Here is a 16,876-nt window from a genome sequence, read left to right as displayed (position 1 = left end):
CCTCGTTGCACGAGGTTGTGCATCGCATCTCCCCGTGCATGGCACGAGTCCCTTGCTGCAAGAGGCCGTGCATCGCACACCCCCGTGCGTCACACAAGTCCTTGTGGCACAGCACTGTGCTTTGCACGGCCCTGTGCATCGCACGAGTTCCTTGTCGCACAACATTGGTGCATCGCACCAGCACTTCACTGCAAACCCTGCATCACAAAAATCCTTCATTGCAAACTGCCGTGCAACACACGGCTCCATGCATCGCACGAGTCCTTCATTGCACAACACTGGTGCATTGCACCAGGACTTCACTGCAAACTGCGCATCGCAAAAATCCTTCACTGCAAACTGCCGTGCAACGCACGAGTCCCTGTGGCAGAGCACTGTGCCTCACACCCCCCCGTGCATCGCACGAGTTCCTTGTCGCACAACACTGGTGCATCGCACCAGCACTTTGTTGCAAAAATCGTACGAACCGCTCGCTGCAAACCGCCGTGCAGCGCACGGGCCCTTGTCGCACAGCCCCGTGCTTTGCACGAGCCCTTCATTGCTTCGCACGCCCCCGTGTGCCGCACAAGTCCGTGGTCGCGCACCCCCGTGCTCCGCCTGCCCCCGTGCGTCGCACGAGTCCTTCGCCACACGTCCCCGCGCGTCGCACAAGTCCACGGTCGCGCTCCCCCGTGCGTCGCACGAGTCCTCGGCCGCACGCCGGGTCCGTCGCCCCGCGCCCGCCCCCCGTGCCGCCCCCGCCCTCCCCCCCCGCCCCCCGCGCCGGCCCCCCCGGCCCCTCCCCGGGTCAGATCTGGGTCTCCTGCACGTTCTCCTTGGAGGGGCTCTTGAAGAGCAGCGGTTCGTGCACCGAGTTGAGCAGCGGGTTCTTGCCGCAGCCCAGCGCCGCCCCGCTGTTGCCGTAGTGGGCGGCGAAGGCCGCGTAGCGGTCGAGGTGGTCGCGCTCCAGCGCCGGCAGGGCCAGGCGGTTGTCCCCCCCCCCCGCCGCCGCCGCCGCCGCCCCCCCCGCCGCCGCCACCGCCGCCGCCGCCCGCCAGCTCGTCCTCCACGTTGACGATCTCGACGGCGCGCGCGGGGCCGCCGCGGTGCTTGTGGCGCTGGTGCTGCTTGCGCAGCTTGTAGAAGGCCACCAGCATGACGGCCGCCATGAAGGTGATGGCCACGAAGCAGCCGATGATGATCTTGGTGGTCTTCAGGACGTCGTCCAGATCCTGCAGCCCCCCGCCCGCCCCGGCCGCCGCCGCCGTGATGGGGACGGTGAAGGGTTTCCCGGTCGCGCGCGTGGCCGGCGCCGCCGTGGAGCCGCCGGCGGTTTCCCAGCCGGCCGTGGGCGCCGGGGCGGTTTGCGGGGGCCGGTTCCTCGCCGCCGGCGTCGGTGGTTTCCAACCGTGACGGTGGTGAAATAGGTGTAACCGGTGGCGGCGGCGGCGGCGGCGGCGGCGGCGGCGGCATCGGCGGCCGAGACGTTGAGCGTGGCGGAGGCGGTGGTGTTGCCGGCGGCGTTGGTGACCATGCAGGTGTACTGCCCCGTGTCCTGCACGGTGACGTTGGTGAAGTTGAGCGTGCCGTCGTGCAGGACCGAGATCCGCACCCGGTACGAGCCGTGCGTCATCAGCGTCCCGTTGGGCGTCAGCCAGTTGACCGAGGTCATGGCGGTGCCAGTGCGGCACTTGAGTTCGGCCGCCATCCCCTCGGTGACGTTGAGGTCGGCGGGGGGCTCCACGATGACGGGGGCGTAGCAGGTGAAGTGTCCCGGCTCCAGCTCGCCCAGGTAGCGGCCCGCGCAGCGCCGGCGGCGCGTGGCAGCGCGCCGCAGCAGCTGGTGTTGCTGGGCACCGTCTCCCGCAGCCACCAGCTCAGCCAGAGCACGTCGCAGTCGCAGCGCCAGGGGTTGTGGTGCAGGTGGACCCGCTCCAGGCGGTGCAGGGGGGCGAAGAGGTCGTGGGGCAGCGAGGCCAGCTCGTTGTGGGCCAGGTTGAGCTCCTCCAGGGCCTTCAGGTCGTCGAAGGCGTTGCGCTCCACCGCCGCCACGCGCGCGTGCATCAGCCAGAGCTTCCGCAGGCTGCCCAGCCCCTGGAAGGAGCCGGGGCGCACGCGGCCCAGGCGGTTGCCCGAGAGCTCCAGCTCCTCCAGGCGCACCAGGGCCGTCAGGTTGGGGATCTCCTTCAGGTTGCACATCCCCAAGTTCAGGTAGCGGAGGTTGACCAGCCCCTCGAAGGCGGCCTCCGAGATGTACTCGAGGCGCTTGAGCTCGCCCAGGTCGAGGCGGCGCAGGGAGGGGACGCGGTTGAAGGCGTAGGACGGGATGCTCTCGATGGGGTTGTTGCGCAGCCAGAGCTCGCGCAGCTTGGAGAGGTACTCGAAGGCCTGGGTGGGGACGGTGGTCAGGCGGTTGTCGAAGAGCTCCAGGGTGTTGAGGTTGGGGAGCCCGTTGAAGGCGCCCACCTCCACCTTCCGCACCAGGTTGCGGCTCAGCTGCAGGATCTCCAGGTGCCGCAGGTGCTTGAAGGTGTCGGTGCGGATCACCTGGATGTGGTTCTCCTGCAGGTTCAGGTACCGCGTGTTGACCGAGATGCTGGCCGGCACCTCCAGCAGCTCCCGCCGGGTGCAGATCACCCGGCTCGCCTGGTTGCTGCAGGAGCAGGCGCCGGGCAGGAGGTGGGAGCCGCCGCCGGCGCCGCCGGGGCCAAGAGCAGCAGCAGCAGCAGCAGCAGCGCCGGCGGCAGCGGCAGCCGCATCCTACGGGGCACCGGGGCCGCCATGGCCAAGGGGCATCGTCCGGCTTCAGGGCCCCGGGTGGTGCTGCAAGAGAGGGGGAGAGGGGTTAGGGGGGGGTGGGGGGGGCGGGGGCTGGGGGGGTTTGGGGGGGGTCTGGGGGGCGTTGGGGAGGTTGGGGGGGTTGGAGGGATCTGGGGGGTGTTGGGGAGGGTCTGGGGGGTGCTGGGGGGGCTGGGGGGGGTCTGGGGGGTGTTGGGGTGGGTCTGGGGGGGGTTGGAGGGATCTGGGGAGCGTTGGGGAGGGTCTGGGGGGGGTCTGCAGGGGCCTGGGGGGCGTTGGGGGGGCGTTGGGGGGAGTCTGGGGGGGGTTGGGGGATCTGGGGGGGGGCTGGGGGGGCTGGGGGGCATTGGGGAGGGTCTGGGGGGCGTTGGGGGGAGTCGGGGGGGGTTGGAGGGATCTGGGGGGCATTGGGGGGGTCTGGGGGGGGTTGGGAGTGGGGTGGGTGGGGTCTGGGTGGGGTTTGGGGGCATCTGGGGGGTCTGGGGGGCGTTGGGGGTGTCGGGGGGGTCTGGGGGGATTGGAGGGGTTTGGTGGTGGGGGGGGGTCTGGGGGGGGGGATTGGGGGGGTGGAGGTGGGGGTGGGGGGGTTTGGGGGGGATTTGGGGGGGTTGGGGGTAGGTTGGGGGGGGGCGGGCGGTGACCCGCAGCGGGCAGGGGTGGGCGAATGCGCCGTGTGTGCGCAGGGTCGGGGCAGCTCGGGGCACCCTGCGCCTCGCACGAGCGGAAAAACACCTCGTGTGCGTGCGGGGTCGGTGCGGGGCGTCGGGCGGAACACAAGAGAAAAACCACATCGCGCGTGTGCACAGGCCGTGCAAAGCACCGTGCGAGGGCAGCTCAGGACAAACTGCGCCTTGCACAAGTGAAAACATGCACCGTGCACGTGCGGGGTCGGTGCGGGACAGCGGCAGCGCACACGGGCGAGAAAATGCCTCGTGTGCGTGTGGTTAGTGCAAGGCAGCGTGCAAGGGCAGTTTGGTGCAATCTGTGCCTTGCACAAGTGGGAAAAATGCACCGTGCATGTGCGGCACAGCGTGCAAGGGCAGCTTGGTGTGACCCGCACCGTGCACAAGTTGTGCGTGTGCACGGTCACGCGTGTGCGTGGTCAGTGCGAGGCAGTTTGGTGCAACGTGCACAAACAGGAAAAAAAATGCACCATGGACGTGCAAGGGCAGGTCAGTGCAAGGAGCCCCGTGCAAGGCACGAGGCGTGTGCACAGGTGATGCGATGCAGCGTCCTCGTGCCCCTCTTCCTACCCCCTGTGTCTTTGCACATGCGTGTGTGTGCACAGCACTGCACACCCCGTGTGTGCCCGGCCCTGCAGAGCTCCTCACACACGCACAGGCGTGTGCAGCCTTGCACACGCTGCCGCACACCCACGTGCATGCAGCACACACACGTGTGCACGCACACACCATGACGCGTGTCCCTGAGCACGCTCGTGTGCTCACATGCATCCAGGAGTGTGCCCAGGTGCTTGCACACGCGTCTCTGCATGCACACGCATGTACAAAGACACACGCGTGTGCGTGCGCAGCTGCGGCACGCGGCCTCCTTGCACACACGTCCCTGCACACGCGTGTGCATCCTGACACACGCACACCCCTCCATGTGCGAGGCCCCACACGTGTGCACAACAACACACCCCAGCGCACGCACACGTGTGTGCAACCGCCTCTGAGCACATGTGCGTGGGCCAGCTCGTCCTCACACACCCCCCACGTGTGAGTACACGCGTGTGCAAGCCCGTCCCAGCCCCGATGCACACGCTCACACCTGTGTGGACCCCCCGCCGTGGCACAAACCCCTCTGCACACTCATCCACGGGCACACGCGTGTGCATCCCCGTCCCGCACCCCCCCCCCCCCCGTGAACTCACACGCGGGTGCACCCGCCCCCCCCCCCACGCCGTCCCCCCGCCCCTCCCCCCCACGTGCACGCGCAGCCCCCTCCCCCTCCCGCCGCCACAGGTTCCCGCACACGCGTGTGCACCCCCAACCCCGCCCCCCCCCCGTGCACGCACACGCGTGTGCACACACACACACACACACACCCCCTCCCGTGGGTGCCCCCCGCGCCCGTCACGGCCTACCCCGCACCCCCGGCCTGCTCGCCGCGCAGCCTTCCTCCCTCCTCCTCCTCCTCCTCCTCCTCCTCCTCCCCCCACGCTCCTTCCTTGCCCCCCCCCCCGGACCCCCCTTTCCCCTTCCTGCCCCCCCCAGCCCGGCTGCAGCCCCCTCCCCCCCCCCATCCCCCACCCCGCTCGCCTCCGCCCGCCGCCGCGCTGCTGCCAGCCGCTGCCTGCACCCCTGCACCCCCTGCCTGCACCCCCTGCCTGTACCCCCCCCGCCTGCACCCCCCGCCTGCACCCCCTGCACCCCCCGCCTGCACCCCCTGTCTGCACCCCCTGCCCGTACCCCCCCTGCCTGTACCCCCTGCACCCCCCGCCTGCACCCCCTGCCCGTACCCCCCCTGCCTGCACCCCCTGCCTGCACCCCCTGCCCGTACCCCCCTGCCTGTACCCCCTGCACCCCCTGCCTGCACCCCCTGCCCGTAACCCCCCTGCCTGTACCCCCTGCACCCCCCGCCTGCACCCCCTGTCTGCACGCCCTGCCCGTACCCCCCTGCCTGTACCCCCCCGCCTGCACCCCCCTGCCAGCACCCCCTGCACCCCCCCGCCCGTACCCCCCTGCCTGCACCCCCCTGCCGTACCCCCTGCACCCCCTGCCTGTACCCCCCCGCCTGCACCCCCCTGCCTGCACCCCCTGCCCGTACCCCCTTTACCTGCACCCCCCCCCCTGCACCCCTATTCCCGCACCCCCTTGCACCCCCTTTTCCAGCCCTTCCTTGACCCTCCTCCCTCTTTCTTCCCTTCACCCCATTTTCTTGCCCCCACTTTGCCTCCAACTCCCGTCACTTTCTTGCCCCCCCCATTTTTTCACCCCTCCTCACCCCCTTCTTGCCCCCCATTTTGCCCCCCCATTTTACCCCCTCCTTGCCCCCCTTTTTCCCCCCACACCCCAACCTGCATCGCTCTTTCCTGCACCCCCATTTTTGCACACCCCCCTCCTTGCCCCCCTCCCTGCACCCCCCCCTCCTTGCCCCCCTCCCCGCACCCCAACTCCCCGCACCCTTCCCTGCGCCCCCTTTCCCCCCCCCGCCGCGGCCTCATTATCTTTCCAGGCACACGGCGGTGCAGCCCCCGCCGCCCCCCCCCGCCCCAGCGGCCCCCGCGCTGCCGCCGCCCGGACCGGCCCCCCCCGACTGCCTGGAGCCCCCCCAGAAGTGCTCGGCCCCCCCCGACACCGCACGGCCCCCCCCCCAGCACTGCCCCCCCCCAGCACTGCACCCCCCCCGGCATCGCACAGGCGCCCCCCAAACTGCACGGGGCCCCCCAGCACTGTCTGGGGGGGGCCCCCCAACACTGCAGGGACCCCCCAGCACTGTATGACCCCCCCCAAACTGCACAGACCCCCCCGAATTGTCTGGGCCCCCCAACACCGCACTGCAGCGTCCCCCCCATGGCACAGGACCCCCCAGCACTGCAGGGACCCCCCAATTGTGGGCGCTGCAGGGTCCCTCAGCACCCCCCCCCCCGTGCAGCGTCCAGGCGCGTGCAAGGGCGTGCAAGGGTGGTTGCACCAGCAGCGTGTGCACGAGGGGAGCGTGCAAGGGCCTGCGAGGCCGCTCACACGTGCGAGGGGCGTGCGAGGGGCACGAGGACACGTCGGGGACACACCGAGGGCCCCCGTGCAAAGGGCACCCCCAGCACGTGTGCACCCCCCCGTGCGCGCGCGCACACACACACACACACACGTGCAAACCCCCCAACTGGGACCAGCTTGACCCCCCCGGAAGGAGGCTGGGCCCCCCCGGCCCCTGGGGCTCCCCTGGCTCTATAGGGGCTATAACCCCCCCAGCCTCCAGGGTCTATAGGGCCCATAGCCCCTATAGAGCCAGGGGAGTCCTATAGCTTGGGGGCACCTATAGCCCCTAGAGAGCCAGGGAAGCTCTAGAGGCTGGGGGGGCCCTATAGACTCAGGAGAACTCTAGAGGCTGGGGGGGCCTATAGCCCCTATAGAGCCAGGGGAGTCCTATGGGTTGGGGGCACCTGTAGCCCCTACAGAGCCATGGCAGCCCTGTAGCTGGGGGGGCTGCAGCCCCTATAGAGCCAGGGGACCCCTATAGGCCAGGGGCATCCTCCAGCCTTGGGGGGGCAATAGGGTTGAGGGGCCTATAGCTGGGGGAGGGGGGCAATAAGGCCAGGGGGCCCCTATAGCTCCTATGGGCTGGGGGGGACCCCTAGAGACCTTACGGAGCCGAGGGGGCCCCTATAGCCCCTGATAGGGCTGGAGGGGTCCCTATAGGCTTTATGGCACTGGGAAGGGGCTGGGGGGGTCGAGGGGTCTCCCAAGAGTTCCTATAGGGCTGGGGGGGGCTGCAGCCCCTATAGAACTGCATGAGCAAAGGCAGGGCAACAGTCCCTATAGGGCCTGGGAGCCCCTATAGCCCCCATGGGCCTATAGACCCCCTATGGCCAGGGGAGATGCTGAGGGGCTGGGGGGGGCCCTATAGGCCCTATGGAGCCAGGAGCTCCCTATAGCCCCTGGGGGGGGGCAGATAGTCCCTATAGGGCTGGAGAGGGGCCCCCATAACACCTGTGGGGTGAGAGAAGCTCTGGGTTCCCCTATAGCCTCGATGGTGGGGGGGCCTACAGGTCCTATGGGGCCAGGGGGGTCCCAGCAGGGCCGGGGGTGCCCCTATAGACCCTGTGGGGGGTAGAGGAGGCCCAGGGGATCCCCTATACAGCTGGGGGGGATTCGGGGGGGGCTGGGAGAGGGGCCTATAGCACCTATGGGGTGAGACAGCCTGGGGGGTCCCTTATAGCCCCCACGGGGTGGTGGGGACCCCAGCAGGGACCTGCAGCTCCTTTGCAGCTGGGGGGGGATCCCAGCAGAGCTGGGGGGGGCCTATAGCCCCTATGGGGGGGGGGCATGGGGGAGCTTCTATAGCCCCTGTATGTCCCGGTGGAGATGCCAGGGGGGCTGGGGGGACCCTATAGGCCCTATGGGGGGAGGGAGGCTGGGGGGGACCCTATACAGGGCAGGGGGAGGGTGGGCAGAGAGCCCCTATGGAGCTTTGGGGGGGGCCGCTATAGGATGGGAGGCAGCATCGGTCCCTGCAGCCCCTGTGGGGCTGGGGGGGGGCCTATAGCCCCTATAGGGTGGAGGGGGCCCCTACAGCCTCTATAGGGCCGGGGGAGATGCCGGGCGCTCCCCTATATCCTCGGGGATGGGGGGGGCTCCTATAGGGCCGGGGGTCCCTGTAGTGCTGGGGGGGCACCTATAGCAGCTTTAGGGGGGGCTCAGGCCTCGCCGCATCCCCCGCCGCGTCGCCCCCCCCCCCCCGGTCTCCCCGGGCTCCCGTCGCCGCGGCAACCGTCACCATGGCGATGCGCATCCCCCCCCCCCCACCCCCCCCGCGGGGACCCCCCAGCCCCCAAACCTGCCTCCCCCCCCCCCCCCGCGTGGGGGTCCCCGGGGGGGGCACCCCTGGGGGGACATTGGGCTGTACTGGGGTGACTGGGCTATACTGGGGGGGACGCGGGGGGGGACTGGTCTGTACTGGGAGAATCAGTGAGGGGCTGGTCTGTACTGGGGGACTGGCCTATGCTGGGAAGGGGGATGCAGGGGGCACCGGCCTATACTGGGGAGATGCAGGGGGGGGACCGGCCTATACTGGGAGGGGGATGCAGGGAGAGATTGGCCTGTGCTGGGGGACACAGAGAGAGGACTGGTCTATACTGGGAGGGATGCAGGGGTGATGGCTCTATACTGGGGGGATGCGGGGGGGGACCGATCTATACTGGCAGGGATGCGGGGGGGGACCGGTCTATACTGGGAGGGAAGCGGGGAGTGTGGGGGGGGAACTGGTCTATGCTGGGAAGGATGCAGAGGGGAGGGCGGCTCTATGGGAAGCGGGGAACTGGTCCATACTGGGAGGGATGCAGCGGAAGGGACGGGTCCATGCCGGGGTGGGATGCGGGGGGGGGCGGGTCTATACTGGGGAGGGCCGGGGGGTTACTGGTCCGTACTGGGAGGGGGGGTCCCGCACTCACCGGGCCGGGCCGCAGCATCGCGCTCCGCGCCCGCCGCGCTCCAGCGGCCGCCGGGGCCCCGCTCGGCTCCGCTCGGGCCGGTTCGGGCCGGTTCGGCTCCGCTCGGGCCCGTTCGGCTCCGCTCGGCTCCGCTCGGCTCCGCCTTCGGGTTCCGCTCGGCTCCGGGTTCGGCTCCGGGTTCGGGTTCGGGTTCGGGTTCGGGTTCGGCCCCTTTCGGCTCCTTTCGGCCCCTTTCGGCTCCTTTCGGCTCCTTTCGGCCTCTTTCGGCTCCTTTCGGCCCCTTTCGGCTCCTTTCGGCCTCTTTCGGCTCCTTTCGGCCCCTTTCGGCTCATTTCGGCCCCTTTCGGCTCCTTTCGGCTCCTTTCGGCTCCTTTCGGTCCCGCTCGGCCCCGCTCGGCTCCGGCCGCAGCAGCCCGGGAGCGGCGGCGCTGGATGGGCGGGGGGGGGAAGAGCGGGGGGGGCGGGGTCGGGGATGGAGCGGGGGGACACGGGGGGGGACACAGGGTGACACACGGGGGGACGGTGACGCGGCTCAAGCCGGGACGTCGCGCCACGACCCCCCATTCCCGTGTCCCCCCCCCCGTGTCCCCCCACCCCGTGTTCCCTGTCCCCACATGCGTGTCCCCACCCCCCCGTGCCCGCTGTGTCCCCCACCCCGTGTCCCCCCTCCCCGTGTCCCCCCCATGTGTCCCCACATCCTCGGTCCAGTGTCCCCAATCCCTGTCCCACCCGTGTCCCCTCCCGTGTCCCCAAGTCCCTGTGACACCCCATCTCCCCATCCCGTGTCCCCCCCTCCCCGTGTCCCCCCCCCCGTGTCCCCCCGGCGCAGGGAGGCGCAGGCGGCTCCTGGGGGGGTTTATTGGGGGTTTATGGCTTTTGGGGCCCCCCCGGCCCCACACACAGACACACACGTGGGGACACGGGACACGGGGGGGGCCCAGGGGGACACACAGGGACTGCGGGGGGGGGGGGGGGGACACCTGGGTCCACTCTGGGGGGGCCCCCACGTACATACACATTGGGGGGGGGCTGGGGGGCTCCCGGACACTTGGGTCCCCTTTGGGGGCCCCCCCATAGACACACACAAGGGGGGGTGCCCGGACACCGGGGTCCCCTTTGGGGGGGGCCCCCCACAAACACGTGACACAAAGGGGGGGTGGGGCCCCTCCAGGGGCCCCCCCACATACGAACACATCGGTGGGGGGAGCGATGCCCGGGGCATCGGGGCCTTCGCGTGGCTGCGGGGGGGCCCCCCCCGACCCGGCGCCGGGGTTCACAGTGGGGGGGGGCCGGGCCCCCCCTTGTCGTGCAGGTCGGGGGCCCAGGGGGGGCCCGGGGGGGGCCCGGGGGGGCCCGGGGGTCCCTATGGCTTCGGTGTCGGGGCCCCCCCGGCCTCTGGCCCCACCACCTGTGGGAGAGAGGGGTCAGTGCCCCCCAGTATGGCCCAGTGCCCCCCAGTATGGTAAAGTGGCTTCCCAGTATGACAAGGTGTCCCCCAGTATGATGAAATGTCACCCCAGTATGGCCCAGTGCTCCCCCAGTATGGTAAAGTGCCCTCCCAGTATGATCCAGTGCCCCCTCAGTACGGCCCAGTGCTGCCCAGTGTGATCCAGTGCCACCCCGCTATGGCCTGGTGCTGCCCCAGTATGGCCCAGTGCTGCCCAGTGCCCTCCCAGTACGGCCCAGTGCTGCTCAGTATGATCCAGTGCCACCCTGCTACGGCCTGGTGCTGCCCCAGTATGGCCCAGTGCTCCCCAGTGCCCTCCCAGTATGGCCTGGTGCTGCCCCAGTATGACCCAGGTCCCCCCAGTATGGCCCATTACCCTCCCAGTATGGTAAAGTGCCACCCCAGTATGGCCTGGGTCCCTCCGTGCAACTCCCAGTGCCTCCCAGTCCCTCCCAGTGCCTCCCAGCGTGGGGCTCACTGGTCTCAGTCGGGGCCGACGGGCTCCACCACGACGCCGGGTTTGTCCCGCGCCGCCCCCTTGGCCGCCAGCCCCAGCGCCTTCTCCTGCACACGGGGAGCTCGCACGTGGGGGCCTCGCACGGGGACCCTCGCACGGGGCCCTCGCACGAGGACTCACACAGGGGACAGTGGCACAGGGACGGCTGCACGGGGGCTCTCACACGGGCCCCTTGCACAAGGCTCTTGCACGGGGCACACTCGCACGGGGATGGTTGCACGAGGACCCTTGCACAAGTGTGTGGGAGCCCCATGGGTGCCCCAGGGATCTCAGGGGTTCCTGGGAGGGTCCCATGGGTGCCCGTAGGTGTCTGTGGGTGCTCATGGGTGCCCCGTGGGTGCTGGTGGGTTCCCTATGGGTGCCCCGTGGGTCTCTGTGGGTGCCAATGGGCGCCCCATAGGTGCCTGTGGGTTCCCTATGGGTGCCCCGTGGGTGCTGTGGGTGCTCGTGGGTTCCCTAAGGGTGCTGTGGGTGCCCTGTGGGTGCTATGGGTGCTGATGGGTGCTGTAGGTGCTGTGGGTGCCCTGTGGGTGCTCGTGGGTTCCCTATGGGAGCTGTGGGTGCCCCATGGGTGCTCTGGGTTCCCTATAGGTGCCTGTGGGTGTCTGCGGGTCCCTGTGGGTGCCCCATGGGTGCCCCATGGGTGCTGCGGGTCCCCGCGGGTGCGGGTCTCACCTCGACCAGGGTGTGCCAGTGCTCGATGGGTTTGCGGGGGTTCGCCAGCATCTGGGCCCAGTGCTCCCGGCCCGGCCCCTCGGCGTCGCTGCCCACGCGGCAGAGCCCGATCACCTCGTTGTGCCCGATGCTGCAGGACCGCACCCGTGGGACCCCGGCACCCCCCCACAGTGACACCCATGAGCCCCCCCCACACCCCACAAGGACACCCTCATCCCCCTGCACCCCCCAGAGGCGCCCCCACCCCATGGGGACACCCATGGGCCCCCCAAACCCCACAACACAGCCCCCCCCCACCCCAGCACCCAGGGACCCGGACATATGGGGACCCCAAATGCCCCCCCGAAACCTGGACCCACACACGGGGGGGGGGTGGCCTCTCCCCCACCCCCCACAGCTACAAAGCAGCCCCCAGCCCCACGGTGGGTGAACACGGGTGCACCCACACCCCGGGGGAGACCCACAGCTGCCCCACAGCACCCCACAGCACCCCACAGCACCCCACGGAGCCCCACAGCACCCCACAGCACCCCACGGCACCCCAGGGCTCACCAGTCGTAGTCGACGACGGCGATGGTCAGGCTGACGTGGTGGACGCTCTCGTGGGGGACGTCGAACACCAGCGCCTCGTTGTAGCTGGGGTTCAGCGTGTTCTTCTTGATGGACGTTTTGCGCTTCTTCAGCCGCCGGCCCTCGGCCATCAGCGACGCCTTCACGTAGGGGTCTGTGGGGCAGCCCCATAGCGACCCACCGAGCCCCACCGAGCCCCGCGGCACCCAAGCGTCCCACAGCCAACCTACAGCGCCCCACGGTGACCCACAGCACCTCACGACCACCCCACTGAGCCCCATAGCGACCCACAGCCACCCCATGGCACCCCACAGCGCCCCACAGCCAATCCACAGTGACTCACAGTGACCCACAGCCACGGAGCCCCATAGCGACCCACAGCTGACCCATAGTGCCCCCAGCCACCCCACAGTGCCCCATGGCCGCCCCGCTGAGCCCCCCAGCCGCCCGCGTGCCCCCCGTGTCCCCACGCCCCCCACCGGAGAAGCCGGTCAGGTCCATGGCGCGCAGGTTGGAGGCGCGGATGACGGTGACCGTGAGGCGCCCGGCCGTGGGCAGGTAACAGAGGGAGAAGTTCACCTCGCCCAGGTCGGCCTTCTCCTGCCGGGTCAGGGGTCAGGGGCGGGTCAGGGGTCAGGGAGGGGTCAGGGGTCACAGGGAGGGGTCAGGGGTTGGGGGGGGTCACGGGGGGGAGCTGAGCCCTTGCCTGGAGCCGAAACTGGGGCCAAACCCACCCAAAACCGCGACCGTGACCCCGACTGACCCCGACCCTGACCTTGACCTCGACCCTCTCAGCCGGAGCTGCGGCTGCGCTTGTGGCTGCGCTTCCCCCGCCCCCCTGTCCCCCCTCACCCCGCTGCCCTCCAGGATGTCCCCCCCGTCCCCCCTCACCCCGCTGCCCCCCAGGATGTTCCCCCCTGTCCCCCCTCACCCCGCTGCCCCCCAGGATGTCCCCCCTGTCCCCCCTCACCCCGCTGCCCCCCAGGATGTCCCCCCCTGTCCCCCCTCACCCCGCTGCCCCCCAGGATGTCCCCCCCGTCCCCCCTCACCCCGCTGCCCCCCAGGATGTCCCCCCCTGTCCCCTCTCACCCCGCTGCCCTCCAGGATGTCCCCCCCTGTCCCCCCTCACCCCGCTGCCCCCCAGGATGTCCCCCCCTGTCCCCCCTCACCCCGCTGCCCTCCAGGATGTCCCCCCCTGTCCCCCCTCACCCCGCTGCCCTCCAGGATGTCCCCCCCTGTCCCCCCTCACCCCGCTGCCCTCCAGGATGTCCCTCCAGAGCGGGACGTCGGCCCCGCGCTCGGCCGCCTCCAGCAGGTTGTCCAGCACCACCTGCCCGATGAGCTCGTGGCGCGAGAAGCGGTCGAAGTCGTAGACGCTGAAGTGGAGGCGGCGGGCGGGGAGTTCCCCGAAGGGGACCCCGAAGCTGAAGGTCTCCTCGAACACGGGGTTCAGCGTCTTGCGGTGCACCTTGGTCTGGAACTTCTTCTTGCGGTCGGGCAGGAGGTAGATCTTCACGTAGGGGTCGGAGAAGCCGTTGGCGTCCTTGGGGGGCAGGTCGAGGGCGCGCAGCACCCGCACCACCAGCTGCTGGGAGCCGTAGGCGTAGCGCAGCGCCACGGCCAGACGCCCGCAGGGGGGGGGCGCCCCCCCCCCGCCGCCCCCCCGGGCCCCCCCGAACTCCCCCTCGCCGGGGCCGTAGAGCTCGGGCTGGATCTGCCCCAAGTTGACAGGACTCGGCTCCGGTTTGTCGTCCGGGGGGAGGGGGGCGCTGAGGAGAGGGGGAGGGGGGGACACACGACACCCCCAGACCCCCCCGGGAGGGGGTGTCACTTGTGTGTGCGCAGGGAAGGGGGGGGGTCATGGGGGCGTCCGCAGTGTCCCCATGTCCCCCCCTGCCCCCCCGTCCCCATGTCACCCCTATGACCTCCCACGCCCCCCCCTTGTCCCCATGGCACCCCCACACCCCCCCCTCACCCCCCCTTGTCCCCCCATGCCCCTCCCTTCGTCCCCATGTCACCCCATGTCCCCATGTCCCCCCCTTGTCCCCATGTCACCCCATGTCCCCCCCCTTGTCCCCATGGCACCCCCACACCCCCCCCTCACCCCCCCTTGTCCCCCCATGCCCCTCCCTTTGTCCCCATGTCACCCCATGTCCCCATGTCCCCCCATTGTCCCCATGTCACCCCATGTCCCCTCCACGTCCCACCCTTGCCCCATGCGCCCCCCGGCCCCCCCCTTGCCCCCATGTCCCCCCTGTGTCCCGCCCCCCTCCCCCCGTCCTTACCTGCTGGCCAGGCCAACCACGTGCTGCTGGGAGGGGGCGCTGGGCAGGGTCCCCCCCCCCCCCCCGTCCCCTCCCAGCTCCGGGGGGCCCTGGGGGGGCCCCTGGGGGGTCCCCTGAACCGGGGGGGGCCCGAGCACCCGCCCCCCCCCTTCAGGGCAGGGCCCCATATCCAGGTAACAGCGTTCGGGTGGGGGTTCGGGACCCGGCTCCCCCCGTTCGGGCAAGGGGTCCCCAAAAGCTCCTCCCCCGGCCTGGGGGGGCTCCTTGCGGGGGGGGGGCCCCCGGCCCCCCCTTGTGACGCCAGGGCACCCAGCAGAGCTTCCAGGAGACGAAGAGGGACACCCCCAGCAGCACGATGCCACAGAAGGTGACGATGACCGACAGCAGGCTGACCGACACCTCTGGGGGGGCACAGGGGGGTGACACCACTGGGGGGACCCCGAAACCCCACAGCCCCCCCCAAAAATAAAAAAACACAAAGGGAAAGGGGACAAAAACCCACCCCAGGGGCACCCAGCAGGCTCCTGGGGTCTCTCCACTGTGGTCTTGGGGTCCTTGTCACCCTCCTGGGGTCCCCAAAACCCACCCAGGGTGTCCCCAAAAGCCACTCGAGGGCCCAGAACCCTCCTGGGGTCACCATCACCCTCCTGGGGTCCCCAATACCCACCCAGGGGTCCCCAAGCCCCACCCGAGGGGCCCAGCACCCTCCTGGGGGCCCCAAAACCCACCTGAGAGGCTCCAAAACCCACCAAGGGGGTCCCCAAAAGCCACCCGAGGGCCCAGAACCCTCCTGGGGTCCCACTGTAGTCTTGGGGTCCTTGTCACCCTCCTGGGGTCCCCAAAACCCACCCAGGGGATCCCCAAAAGCCACCTGAGGGCCCAGAACCCTCCTGGGGTCCCCAAAACCCACCCAGGGGTCCCCAAGCCCCACCCGAGGGGCCCAGCACCCTCCTGGGGGCCCCATCCCTTGGGGGCCCCATCCTGGGGGGTCCCCCCCATCCCCGGGGTCCCCCCGTTCCCGGGCGCTGACCGGCGTCGGCGGGCCGGGGGTGGCCGCGGTGGCGCAGGAGGTCGGTGAACTCGAGGCACTTGGCGTGGGGGGGGCGGGCGCGGGGGGCGAAGCAGAGCTCCTGCACCAGGCGCAGCGCGCTGCGGCACACGTCCTCCTCGTAGTCCCCCGACATGGCCGCCTGCGCACACGCACCCTCGCCTCGCACGCCCGCCCCGTCGTGCACGTGCGAGAGAGCCCGCGGGGGTGGGGGGGGGTGGGCGGGCAGGGGGCGGCCTCGGGAGTGTGCACAGTGGTGCTCACGAGTGTGCACGGGGGCGTGAGTGTGAACACGCGTGTGCTCGTGATTGTGCACAGTTGTGCTCACGAGCGTGTGCAGGGCTGTGAGTGTGAACGTGCGTGTGCTTGTGAGAGGGCACGATTGTGGTCACGAGTGTGCACAGGGGTGTGAGTGTGAACACGCGTGTGCTCGTGATTGTGCACAACTGTGCTCACAAGTGTGCGCAGGACTGCAAGTGTGAACATGCGTGTGCTTGTGATAGCGCAGAGGGTGGTGCTTGTGAGTGTGCAAGAGCCTGTGCTCGTGATTGTGCACAATTGTGCTCATGAGTGTGCGCAGGGGCGTGAGTGTGAATGTGCGTGTGCTTGTGATTGTGCACAGGGTTGTGGTCACGCGCGGGGGTGTGCTTGTGAACACGTGCTTGTGAGTGTGCACAGTTGGGCTCATGAGTGTGCACAGGGGCATGAGAGTGAGCGTGAACATGCGTGTGCTCACAATGTGCACAATTGTGCTCATGAGTGTGTGCAGGGTTGTGAGTGTGAATGTGCACGCGCTTGTGATAGTGCACAGGGTTGTGCTTGTGAGTGTGCAAGAGCTTGTGCTCCTGATTGTCACAGTTGTGCTCACAAGCGTGTGCAGGGCTGAGTGTGAGTGTGAACACGCGTGTGCTTGTGATTGTGCACGTGCTTGTGCTCGTGACTGTGCACAACTCTGCTCTCGAGTGTGCACGGGGTTGTGCGATTGTGAACACGCTTCTGCTTGTGACAGTGCACGAGGCTGCACTCACGATTGTGCCTGTGAGCGCGCACGGGGCCGTGACTGTGCGCGGGGGCAGCTCACGAGCGTGTGCACGCGCTTGTGCTCCCGTGCACCTCCCCGCGTGTCCCCATGCTCCTCCCCTCCACCCCCTCGTGCGACACGCGTGTGTGCCCCCACCCCGTTCTCGTGCAAACCCTCGTGCAACGGCGTCACCTGTTGGGCGGCTCCTGGGGGGTGGCCGGGGGGGGGGGGGGCGGGGGGGGTCAGTGGTGCCCGGGGGGGGGCACGTGTGCAAGGCGGGGGCTGGGCCGGGCCATGCGGCACGAGGGCCGTGAGCTCACGAGCGGCGGGAAGGGGCGGGGGGGCCTCGTGCGACGGCGACCTGCGGGAAGAGACGATTGGGGGGGGTGGAGTGTGCCCCCCCCGCCCCCAGCCCCTCGT

At 70.0% G+C, this 16,876-nt stretch overlaps 2 protein-coding genes across 2 annotated transcripts; both read right to left on the bottom strand.

The window, feature by feature from the left end:
* Positions 1 to 648: 648 nt before the first annotated feature.
* LRRC4B (leucine rich repeat containing 4B) lies at positions 649 to 3,569 on the bottom strand. Its single transcript, XM_074854568.1, is given in 6 exon segments — positions 649 to 1,034; positions 1,036 to 1,339; positions 1,342 to 1,780; positions 1,782 to 1,811; positions 1,813 to 2,739; positions 3,420 to 3,569. Coding segments are annotated over 6 exon segments (2,097 nt in total). The 3' UTR covers positions 649 to 787.
* A 6,175-nt stretch (positions 3,570 to 9,744) lies between these two features.
* On the bottom strand, positions 9,745 to 16,553 carry SYT3 (synaptotagmin 3). Its single transcript, XM_074854711.1, is given in 9 exon segments — positions 9,745 to 10,301; positions 10,819 to 10,904; positions 11,533 to 11,662; positions 12,085 to 12,256; positions 12,582 to 12,702; positions 13,352 to 13,871; positions 14,388 to 14,671; positions 14,673 to 14,788; positions 15,418 to 16,553. Coding segments are annotated over 8 exon segments (1,578 nt in total). The 5' UTR covers positions 15,572 to 16,553; the 3' UTR covers positions 9,745 to 10,301; positions 10,819 to 10,823.
* Positions 16,554 to 16,876: the final 323 nt, after the last annotated feature.

Source organism: Strix uralensis, chromosome 38, assembly GCF_047716275.1.
Source record: "Strix uralensis isolate ZFMK-TIS-50842 chromosome 38, bStrUra1, whole genome shotgun sequence".
NCBI lineage: Eukaryota > Metazoa > Chordata > Aves > Strigiformes > Strigidae > Strix > Strix uralensis.
This window is presented reverse-complemented; position numbering and strand designations above follow the sequence as displayed.